Source organism: Myxocyprinus asiaticus, chromosome 4, assembly GCF_019703515.2.
Source record: "Myxocyprinus asiaticus isolate MX2 ecotype Aquarium Trade chromosome 4, UBuf_Myxa_2, whole genome shotgun sequence".
NCBI lineage: Eukaryota > Metazoa > Chordata > Actinopteri > Cypriniformes > Catostomidae > Myxocyprinus > Myxocyprinus asiaticus.
The window spans coordinates 34,364,502-34,377,266 of NC_059347.1; the positions used below are offsets into that span (position 1 = coordinate 34,364,502).

At 38.4% G+C, this 12,765-nt stretch overlaps 1 protein-coding gene across 4 annotated transcripts in view; it reads right to left on the minus strand.

Moving 5' to 3' along the window:
• Window positions 1–12,765, minus strand: part of LOC127435343 (stAR-related lipid transfer protein 13-like) — a 110,631-nt gene that overhangs the window by 18,748 nt on the left and 79,118 nt on the right. For 3 of the 4 annotated variants that reach the window (XM_051688784.1, XM_051688770.1, XM_051688787.1), the window contains 2 exons: window positions 2,406–2,469; window positions 793–2,093 (listed from right to left, as the gene is read on the minus strand). In XM_051688784.1, the coding sequence (XP_051544744.1) occupies window positions 793–2,093; window positions 2,406–2,469 (1,365 nt within the window). The remainder of the gene's footprint in view (window positions 1–792; window positions 2,094–2,405; window positions 2,470–12,765) is intronic. The other variant, XM_051688777.1, reaches the window with a different exon arrangement.

Below are 12,765 nucleotides of genomic sequence, written 5' to 3' on the forward strand. Positions count from 1 at the left end.
TTGTCTCATTCAGTGTTTTTTAATGCCGACGGCTCAAGAAGTGCATGGTAACTCTTTCGCACACTTTGTTCAACAGAAAATGGCTGCTGAGCTAGGCCTCAGGGCATGTCCGATGAGACGTGCGCTTTCGCTCAGGGGGAGGGAGACAAACACAAGGAAGAACACGATGTCCGTTTGCACTCCAAACTTCTCAGAAACAAAGCCAAAATCCCAAATGGCCCCCACACATGGAGCTCAAAATCTGGAGGCCGTAAAACTGGAACAAGTGGGGATAACGCATCATGGTGAGAAATTTGAGCCTCGAAAAGCATAGATGTCCCTGTCAGACCGTTGTAATGTTTGGAAAAAAAAACATAAAATTGCTCTGAAATTTACGCTGTCCTTTTGTGTTCGCCACTCAAAAGGGAGGATTAATAATCCTTGCTTCGACATGAGTCGCTGGAACAAACATGGGCTTAGACAAAATCATGCACTGAAGAACAGAATATCTGACTCAGGTGCACGAAAGCGAGTGCCTTTATGAACCCTGTGACATAGCTCCCTAGAGGTGTCACTTAAACACCATCAGCCAATAAATTGGCATGATTGTATAAGGGCTTCAAACCACGTGACACTCAGAGAGTGTCCCAATGCGATTACGCAGCTTGAGTTCCTATGAAAGGGAACTCTAGTGTATAGGCACCCTAACTCACACACACTCACTCACACACACACACACACACACACACACACACACACACACACACACACATACACACACACAGCCACTCTCTCAGTCTCACTTTTACTCACCTGCTGGGTCTTGTAAGAGATGCACCCACCCCGGAGTCCCTCCTTTCTCTCATTCCCCCTTCTCCTTCATTCACAGAGTTTCCTGCGCTGTCATAATCGCTTGCTGTTGTCCCAACTTCCGACATGGATCGCTCATCGAAGTTCAGGCTGCTAGGTAATGTTATGTCTTCCATGGACTCAGTGTCTACATCTGATTGGTCATGTTTCTGAAGGTCGAGAGAGCGTGACCATTCGTCAATATTGTGCTGTAGCCCATGTACGTGCTTTAAAATGTCATCGAGATGCTGAAAGGTTTTCTCTTTTGCAGGGTCGAATGTGTCACATGGACTCCCCGGCACCTCTGGAATGTTGTCGTAAATGCTTCCAATTGAGCTGATTGAATTCCTCCTTTTTCCAAAACCAGACCTGAGAAAGTCTTGTAAGCCACTGCGACTGATGCTTCCATCCAATGAAAAGTCTCCATCTTCTCCAGGCCAGTCATTATGGTCTGGACTTTGAGAAATGGAGACTGGATAGAGACTCTCGATTGACAAAGATTTGGGGAAAGTTCCAGGCTTGTGATCAAAGGGGAGGTGGACCACACGATCCTCTTTCCTCAGATGGCTGATGTGATTGGTTAACTCGGGCTTCTCCCAAGCTAACTGGTAGTCCTCCAGGTAAAGGCATGCTCTGTGAGGCTGGTGCAGAGAAGCTTTCTGGCTCACATTACTGCGGTGTATTGTATGTGACTTCCACGTGTTATCTTTGGCAATTTTGCACTTGCTTGTGGTTTGTCCAGGCAAACTTACATCCGATGTGCACTGCAGATCTGAGGGTTGATGGTGTTGAGTAACCATTGAATTGCTTGTTGGAGTCTCTTTCTCATGATCCCTCTTCTTCATTGACTCTCTCCTCCGTAAGAACGATCTAGAAGGCCGCTTTGCCTTATCTCTTACAGACGGTAATGAAGATGAGGATGAGGATGCAGCTTCATCGTTCTCATCTTGGCTGGTTGAGACACAAATTGACGACGAGCCCTCACCCACTGCAGCCTTACTGAATGTCGCAACCTCTGGAGAAGTTGTTTCCAAGCTCAAGCTGCTGGCGCTGAGGTCAGAGGTCAGTGAGGTGACTTCTAGGAGACTGATATCACTCAGAACGCTATCACTACTCCCTGAAGGTCTTAAAGTTGAAGCCCTGTTCCCAGGTGTGACAGGGGAGGGCGAGAGGGTGCGGAGACGGGACCAGGTTTTACTTTCACGCTGAAACGCCCAGCGGGAGCTAAGAGCACATGCGTCATCCTCCTCAGAGTCCTCACTCTGCTGACAGTAAATCACAAACACACACACTTCGATAATGCTAAGTTCTTTCTACTCATGAAGTAATTAAGGGATTGCCTTTGATGTATATAAGCCAGGTCAATGAAACAGCATCTAAACCAAGAGGTGCAGAATTAACTCTAAAAATAGCATCCACATAAGGCCATATTTCAAAGTGTCTTAATTATCTTTTTAATTTTGAGGGCTTCTATCCAGTGACAGTCAGAACTAATGACAGACAAGAAAACAGCAGCAGGCAGCAGAGAAATATATCACATGTTGAATTAGAAGTGGACAGAATGTTTGTGTGTTTACCTGTTTACACTGGAAATGAATCTCTAAGCTCATCGCAGCACATTTGTTCAGTGTTGTTAGCCTCCTAAACACACAGACACAGAACACCATATTGAATTAACTTTGACTTGACAAAGTCAACACATTAAATTACCTTTGACTTGACAACACATGTAAAATACATGTAAATTAAAATCACAAATGCACAACTATACTGCATACAGCAGTAATTGCAAGCAATGAAATGCAGCTGTTGGTTGATGGGGTTGTGGCATAGTGGTTAAATATATAGTATATATTCTATGAACTGACAAGTTGTAGGTTCCAACCTGGCGAGTTGCAATCCATAACATTTTACCAATTTGCCCTACTCTCCAGATGAGGTTTTGGGGGTCACAAGGACACAGTGATCACCACAAGATCTTAGAGTTCCCCCACCTCCCAAAATCCCAATGCACATAGTGTGTTCCTTTATCAAAGTCCCAATATAAATGGAGTACAAATAAGAACAGCGATTGTTAATAACAGTTGTCAAGTCTTGGAACAATATTTTTTTGTTATTTCCTAGTGACAATTTATCCAAGTCTTAAAGTTTAGCACATTCAGTGAGTGGGTGTGCGTCCGTGTGGGTGTTTGTGTGTTTCTTGTTGATCTAGACCAGATGAAACTCCCAGATGAATTGCATTAATGTCACAGTTGACAGAGTGATGGATCTATCAGCCCATGTTTCAAGAATGGCATGAACTTGACTCCACTTCTCTCTCCATCTGTGCTCGATCAGCTCTAACATGACAGTACTTTTGTTAGAGGTAGAGAGGCATTCATCACCAAGTCAGTATCTGTTTATCAGCCTGTTTACAGATGTGAGTGGCCTCATAAAACTGAGAGAGAGAGATGCCTTCATGAGCATTCTGATCTCTCAGTTAATTAGTCCGCTCAATGTCTATTATATTTTTATTCAAGCTCTCATGCGTGTACATGTAAGTAGGAGGAACATTTCCTGTGTGTGTGAGTGTGTCTTTCACTCCTCATGATTTAGCTAAGAAAATAACTGGAGTACAGCCACAACAAATACAATTAATCAAATAAATAATCAATATTACGATTATGACTGCATTGATCAATTACAGCATTCCATTTAAATCTCCTCCCATTGAGTCCAAAATTTACAACATGTCTTTTGAAGAGGTTGAGTATTGTATCCAATTACAGACAAAGAATATGGCATGCAGTTGCCCCTTACAAACTAAGTATTTTCAAATAAATATTATTAATTGAAATTAATCATCACAATTACAATAATATAGCCGCAAGTGGCAATCATCGGGGTCCAAGCACATGTGGAGAGATGACAAAAATAATCAGAACTGACAGAAATGATTCAGTGGATGCCAAATAATATGAACTGACAGAACAGATCCTGCCTAAACTAAATTGGTTGAAAAGTGAATTGGGTACCAAAATTTTGAAGCTGCAAAAAGCACATAAAGGCAGCACAAAATTAATCCCATACGACTCCAGTGGTTAAATCCATATCTTTAGAAGCAAAATGATAGATGTGGGTGAGAAACAGATCAATGTTTAAGTCTTTTTTTTTTTACTATAAATTCTCTGGTGATATGCACAATGAATGTGAATCGAGGAGAAGGTCTCTGATTTTATTAATGTATAGGCGCGGCTCGTCCATATAGGCAGGCAGTGCAAAGCCCCACTTAAATATTCATCCATCCAATATTCATTTGAAAACCTAGATCCATACTATAAATTGGAATTTGTTAACCCATAATATGTTCAATATGCTGAAATATATATTGAAAAACAGGCCAGTCGGAAATAATTTATCTGAAAACTGTTACACTGCGTGCATGTGGGGTAAAGAAAATGCTGCCATCACAAACACCACAGCGCCACTTATTTTTCAAATGAAAATCTGTGGTCAAATATGGTACTGCAACGAGCCCTCATTGAGATGCAATGGGCCAGAAATGAATCTGCCCATTATGAAGTATCATACCAAAGGTAACTTAATGTGTGCCAGCAGTCTTACAGATTGCGAACATGGCAACCGCTATTGATAAACTTGTGTGTAACAGCGTGTCGTTTATATTGCAAATTCAGACAAATTGGCCATCAAACAACTTGGTCCTGACAAGCCACACATAAAAAATAAAGACAAGAACTGGTGAGAAGACATTGTATTTATTGTATGATGAAAAATCGTATGTCAAACAGCCTTAGCTCTAGGGCTGCACAATATTGAGAAAAAAAATGCGATAAGTTGTTGAAAAATGTGATATGCGATACGATATTACTATGATGACATCATAGAAGCATGCCAATAACCAAGCCAAATTTGACTTTAGAAACCAGCATCATTATCTGCATGCAAGTAATGCAGATTTGAAGCACTGAACAGCAGCAGATACAGCAACATATCAACAAATGTGATATGCTCCATCATTTGAGTGAGAAGTAGATTTTTGAGAAACACGATTTTAGTTTCAGCTTTCATTTTGTCACTTTTCTCATATAATCAAACAATAAATGTTTTGTTCATGCTCTTTAATGCTGTGTGTGACAGATTGCAGTAGAAATTCAAACGGAGCAGGGCAGAATGCTCTCACTCTCCAAGATCAAGTGTTGTGTTTAAACTCTAATGTGCAATGTTTTTATAGAACTGAAACTACAACCATGTAAACACTTTAACAAATATATTATCAACTCAGCTGGGTACACAGATTTTGTGTTTTTGTACACTGGTAAAACATATGAAACTGCTTACTGTTGTGTATAAAATAGCAAATAGATAGTCTAAGAGACATGAAATGTGTTAACTTTAATCAAATTAACAGATAATCCAGTACAAAATGTAGGCACCATAAATTGAATTTAAGAATCAGCAAGAATTCAGCAAGAATCTAGCATCATAAGCATTCCTATATGGAAATCAATTTACATATTGATATAATCACTGCATATATCTCCCTTCTAGGTGATATCACAACCACAATATTGCAAAATGTTGGAAATTATTTAAAAACAAAAAAAGGCAAGATACATCAGATTAAGGAGAACATAATGAAATGTTGATTGTTGCAGAGTGCTTACATGTTATGTGGGCCTGCAAATATTATTTTACTCATATAATAACATTTGTACAAATAATAATACAGTAATGCGACAGTGCAAAAATAGTACACAGACCAAAAAGTCATAATACTGCAGAAAACGTGCTAGAAAGAGTACAGTAATCTAGGATTAGCCTACTAATAAGAGGTCAGTGCAGCAATGATAAATCAAATGACTGCCACTGCTTATGGGCTGGTGAGGTTACATGAGAATTTGCTCTTTTCATGAACACTTATATGCTTGTACTTAGGCACATATGTGTTTATTTTATTATTCCTATCACAACACTAAATAAGTGTCTATAGAAATATAATATTTTATATATTTTATTAAAACAAACAAATAATATTGTCTCTTCATTTTAATTAGACAACAATATATTTAATCATGTCTGGCAACTTGACAAATATGTTTTCAATATTTTTAGGATAAATACAAATTAAGAGGACATTTGATTATCTACAAGCATTTTGGAGACAACAGATTTCTTTACAAACTAATTATAAACTCAGAAGATATTTTCAGTGTACCATAGTTCTTCAAATACATTTCTATGCATTTATGTAATACATAAATACAAGTTATTCAGCCAGCTAAAAGGACTTTTTATTCTATAGTATTACAGCCATCATCTGTCAGTTGAAATGCCTGATCAATAAAACTTTTCTGTTAGCCTGCCTTTCATCAGAAATTAATGACATTTAGCATGTTTCCTCAGAATGTAAAATGTATTTAAACTATAACTAGAGGTTGCTGGTCCATGAGATATCTGCTTCTGTGAGAGTGCAGATATCAGTTTCTCTTATCATCACCACGGGTGATGGAAAAGCGGCACAAATAGCGGGATTATTATTTGAAAAAGATCTATCAAGCATCTCGTATGCGCTGGTCCATCTGTTTACTCTGCTAATATAAGTATCACCTGCTTGAAATTTGTCTGACCAGACAAGCCGACAAGCTAATAATTTGAAAATAAAAACATCACCCAGTCTCCCGCACTGCTGTCTCGTTATTATTTTTAGCTGTTTTTCCCTGTTTTGTAAATTAGTTCAGTTACAGGTGCAAGCTCATCTTTCATGCTGTTTGTTGACATTTTATGAATAATCTCTTCAGTTACTATGCCTGAGTGCATGAGTTTGTGAATTCATTAGTTTCATTAGAAGCCGAATGGCGTGTGGTTGATACACACAATCTACAATTGCAATATTAACATATTAAATTGTATTCGAGGAAGAAGCAACAACTATGAACTTACTTCGGTCATATAGATGCAAACCATTTTGAATAATGACGCAGAGTGCCCAACTCGGAATCTCACATAAGTTCGTAGAGTGAACTCGGCAGCATCTTACATTTTCTGGCATCTTGTTAACCAACTTCGCTGAAAAGTGCTGATTTATAGGCTTTTTACCAATGTGTCAATTCACAGGCTATTAATATCACCAAGGCTTATTATTACAGGCCGTTTTATAGAAGATAAAACACGCTGTATTATTTATTTATTTTTTACCAGTGAGGGAATGCGCACATCGTAAAAAGTCTGAATAAAATTACTGACAGGACAAGGAATTACAATTACTAAAGCTCTGGTAATGATTAAATTCCCTCACATCCACATATAAATCTAATCCTGTCCGAATAGGGTTTAAATCTATACCTCAGCCTTTGTTTTCATTCCCAACAAAGATCAAGATCTATGGCTTATGCATGCTTATTACCTTTCTTCATTAAAGGTGCATTATTTAACAATTTTCATGTAATATTCACCTATTTTTTTGCCAATGTGTGAACAGCTTGTAACGCAACTTAAACAATGATGACTTCCTAGGTTGCCTATTAAAGCCTGTAGACTGATTTTCATGTGAAGGGAGCAGGTCGCTTTTCCTATGAAAATCCAAAGGATGTGACGTTTATGCATGCTCGTTATGCACGAGAGCCGTGCCTTTTATTTATATTTAAATAATAAACAGTCTGCAACACTAGGTAACGTTATCTTAGAGATGGAATCCAGCAAACGGCCGGCTCCCAGCACAACACTGACTCAGAGTAAGCCAAAAAAAAAAAAAAAAAAAAAACATTTATCTACTGAATCCCATCTGGCAAAGCAGAAATGTAATCGTGGTCGAGCAAAAACTAGAGTGAACATCGGCAGGGCATTTGATTACTGGAGGGACATTAGTTCGTTTTTGTGGATCAAAACAGACCCTGAATTGGCATTCTTCTTATTGAACAGGTAAGCTTACATAACTGCAAAGCATGTGAAATACAGTGCCATAAGGATTGATCTGTGTAATTTTAGCTAACTTGATCTTGCCTGCTAATGCTGACGAATTGCAAGTTACCTTGCTTCGTAACTTTAAAATAATTTCAACGATCTTCACTTTATACTAGAAGTCAGGTTAATGTCAATGTTAATCTGTAATTATTCAGCAAGGTAAACTACAATAACACATGAAATGAATGCTAGACAATGCTCAAGATAATGCAAAAAGTTCCATTCATTAGTGTAATGTAACTTGGTTATACAGAAAATATGTACAATCTATTATTATAAAACTACATCGATGCGCTATTTCAAAATGACAGTTGTGATGGAATCACATCAATACTGAATTGTGTCAACATATTTATAATGTACAGTCTATTTTATAAACAGCTACTGTCATCATCCACCAAAAACAGCTATTGATAAAGCTGGCTAGCTAGCTAATGCCGACATTGACTGCATTTATACCATAGCCTATGTATCATCAATGTATGTCAAAGAAAAGTGATTACTTCAAACTACGATCTTGCATAGTCAGACCTATATCCACACTTTGTTTTAGCCCTGTTCCAGCACTGGAGAGTCGAATTTAATATGCAAAGTTCGTAGTAAAACAATCATAACTGTGTAATTTTAATTATGCTAACTCATCTGTTAGCTTGATGCTGGTGAATCACGTTCAGCCTCTTTGTACGTTACGTCACTGTTCGATGCTGGCGTCCCTATGAAGTGTGCGCACGATCACAAGCAACAGGTAGATGGCTGCAGTTCAATTAATGGCCACAGGTGTCATTAATAACAAGGGTTTCTGAATCTTACGTACTACACATTTAAGCAGATGCTTTTATCCAAAGCAACTGACATATAAGAACAACAGAAGCTATTCTTCCTAAGGAGAAATTAAGAAGAAATTAAGAAGTTAATTTAATAATTTATTTATCTGATTTACAAAGAGCAGCTGAATGGCAAAATATAACTGCACAGACAATTCTTGTCATGTGGCTCCCTCTGGTGGACAAAAGTACAACAGCCTATTTATGTACGGCATCAATTACAGCATGAAATAGAGCTGCAAGCAAAGCCATTGAAGCAGTTTAATTATTTATCAATAAATCAATTACATATGTGCTTGTTGTCAGATATCACCAAAAACAGAGAAAAAATGTCATGTTCATAACCATCAGGTTTGCAAAAGTAGGTTTTTCAATAAAACTGTTTAGAAACTGTCTAGAAAGAGGATATGTATCATATGATATAAACAATATGTAAGTTTGTGACAAACCGCACAGCATTCAAAAATTTACATGCATGTAAACATGCCCCCACAGTGAGCCTGTTTTCTCCCAAGGTTATTTTTCTCCATTAACCATCTTATAGAGTTTTGTGTTCCTTGCAACAATCGCCTGCAGCTTGCTCACTGGGGTTCTAAATATCATTATTGATTTAATTATTTATTTTTATACACAATTTACAATCATATTTAATCAAAATACACAATGATGACTAAGAATTTATAGATATTACAGTTTCATTTTCTGTTAAAGCATGATTTTCTGTAAAGCTGCTTTGAAACGATGTGTGTTGTGAAAAGTGCTGTTCAAATAAAAATTATGATTTGACTTGTAAAACGCGATAGCGCCACCCGGTGGCCAATTTTCTTCACATTTTGCACAGACCTCTTTGGCTCAAGACCAACAGACAAATCGGCCCACCCCATTTTATTCTGATCTGCCTTTTTTAACCTTGTCTAAAAGCTGCTAAAATATGATTGGGAAACAGCAGCCATGTTTTTTCAAGATATGCGACTGTTCTCATAGACCTTGATGGCACCTTGGACAAATAAATAAAAATTTCGAAATTTATTTTGATAACTTTTCATATTGGAACTCTGCTGAACCTTTTTGCACTGGTTTGGTTCCGATCAGGCAAACGGCCTAGGACGAGTTCGTTTTGAATTTTTCCAAACAAACCAAAATTGCGGGAAAACAAAGGGGCGGAGCCAAAAATGGACAGAGCTTAATATATTCATCATAAATCACAGAAACTTTTTTTATTTTTTTTTAGCCCTTACCATTCAAAAGTTATGGCTCAAATTTTTTTTTTTTTTTTTTTTGGATCACTGTAGCGCCACTGTCAGGCCGATCGGGGCAAGACTTTGTGCTTGAGTAGTGACGGGGAGTACTACCTTCCCACCAATTTTCATGACTCTAGGCCTTATGGTTTGGGCTCCACGATCAGTTTTATGGCAGAATAATAATAATAATAAAAATCTGAGCAAAAACAATAGGGTTCCTAGCACTTCATGCTTGATCTCCTAATAAAAGCAAATCAGAGAAAAAACAATAGGGTTTTAGACCTTCGGGCTTGAACCCCTAATAAAAGCAAATCTGAGCAAAAACAATAGGGTTTTAGACCTTCAGGCTTGAACACCTAATAATAATAATAAAATCGGAACAAATACAATAGGGTTCCCGAACCTTCAGTGCTTGGAGCCCTACATATATTTTGATGTTTTATTTTTCATATAGCAAAGAGACAATACAGCCAATTAGGACAAATCTAGAACAGGATTCCTTACTTTCACACTGAAATTTCCTGAGACACAACTGGCTATCAAATACATACTGAGCTACACATAATACATAAGATAAACATAAGCTACATATAAGTATTTTCTCAGGCACTTATAGAGTCTAAACAGATCCACAACTTGTTTATCCAGATATTCAGGTGACATTTCACCCCACGCTTCCTGTAGCACTTGCCATAGATGTGGCTGTCTTGTCAGGCACTTATCACGCACCTTACAGTCTAGCTGATCCCACCAAAGCTCAATGGAGTTAAGATCCATGACACTCTTTTCCAATTATCTGTTGTCCAATGTCTGTGTTTCTTTTCCCACTCTAACCTTTTCTTTTTGTTTTTCTGTTTCAAAAGCGGCTTTTTCTTTGCAATTCTTCTCATAAGGCCTGCACCCCTGAGTCTTCTCTTTACTGTTGTACATGAAACTGGTGTTGAGTGGGTAGAATTCAATGAAGCTATCAGCTGAGGACATGTGAGGCGTCTATTTCTCAAACTAGAGCCTGTGATGTACTTATCCTCTTGTTTAGTTGTACATCTGGCCTTCCACACCTCTTTCTGTCCTTGTTAGAGCCAGTTGTCCTTTGACTTTGAAGACTGTAGTGTACATCTTTGTATGAAATCTTCAGTATTTTGGCAATTTCAATATAGCCTTCATTCCTTAAAACAATGATTGACTGAGGAGTTTCTAGAGAAAGCGGTTTCTTTTTTGCCATTTTTGACCTAATATTGACCTTAAGACATACCAGTCTATTGCATACACAAAGCTTCATTTAACGAACCAAATAGCTTTCAACTGTGTTTGATATAATGGAAAGTGATTTTCTAGTACCAAATTAGCATCTTTGCATGATTACTCAAGGATAAGGTGTTGGAGTGATGGCTGCTGGAAATGGGGCCTGTATAGATCTGATCAAAAATGACTTTTTTCAAATAGTGATGGTGCTGTTTTCTACATCAGTAATGTCCTGACTATACTCTGTGATCAGTTGAATGCCACTTGGGTGAATTAAAATATCAATTTCCTTCCGAAACAGCAAAATCTGTACATTATTCCAAACTTTTGGCCACCAGTGTACATACATACATACATACAAATATATACATATAGTGACAAAAAACAAAAAAACAAAAAAAAAACGATATAACAGATAAAAAAACAGAAATATACAGTAGTGCAATAATGTTGTTAGAATATTTTATATATAGATATACAGTTATGTGCAGGTGATGTAATGTATAGAAGAAGAGGTAGGATATGTTGAAGAATATAAATGAAATATGGATAATTAGGAATGGATGGATTGAATATTGCACATGAATGTTTTGACCAAAGGAAAGTATTTGGGGGCAGTTTGAACTGTTCATGAGGTGGATGGCCTGAGGGAAAAAACTGTTCCTGTGCCTGGCTATTCTGGTGCTCAGTGCTCTGTAGCGCCAGCCAGAGGGCAACAGTTTGAAGAGGAAGTGTGCTGGGTGAATGGGGTCAAGAGTGATTTTACCAGCCTTTTTTGTCACTCTGGATGTGCACAGTTCTAGAAGGGTGGGTAAGGGAGCACCAATAATCCTCTCAGCAGTTCGAACTATCCTTTGAAGTCTTCTGATGTCTGACTTGGTAGCTGAACCAAACCTGACAGTTATAGAAGTGCGAAGGACAGACTCAGTGACTGCTGTGTAGAACTGTATCAGCAGCACCTGTGGCAGGTTGAACTTCCTCAACTGCCGAAGGAAGTACAACCTCTGCTGGGCCTTGTTCAAAATGAAGTCAATGTGGGTCTCCCACTTCAGGTCTTGTGAGATGGTAGTGCCCAGGAACCTGAATGACTCCACTGCTGCCACAGTGCTGTTCAGAATGGTGAGCAGGGTTAATGCTGGGGTGTTCCTCCTACAGTCCACTATCATCTCCACTGTTTTAAGTGTGCTCAGCTCCAGGTTGTTTTGACTGCACCAGATGACTAGCTGTTCAACCTCCCTTCTGTATGCAGACTCATCGTCATCTTGGATAAGGCCGATGACTGTAGTATCATCTGCGAACTTCAGGAGCTTAACAGAGGGGTCCTTGGCAATGCAGTCATTTGAGTAGAAGGAGAAGAGTAGTGTGGAGAGCACACACATCACTTGGGGGCACCAGTGCTGATTGTACATGTGCTGGAGGTGAATTTCCCCATTCTCACTAGCTGCTGCCTATCAGTCAGAAAGCTGGTGTTCCACTGACAGATAGAGCTGGGAACAGAGAGCTGGGTTAATTTAGTCCATAGGAGAGCGGGGTTGATGGTGTTAAAAGCCAAACTGAAGTCAAAAAGTAGTATCCTTGCATAAGTGCATGGTCTGTCTAGATGTTAAAATATGTAATGCAGTCCCATATTGACTGCATCATCCACAGACCTGTTTGCTCTATAAGCAAAT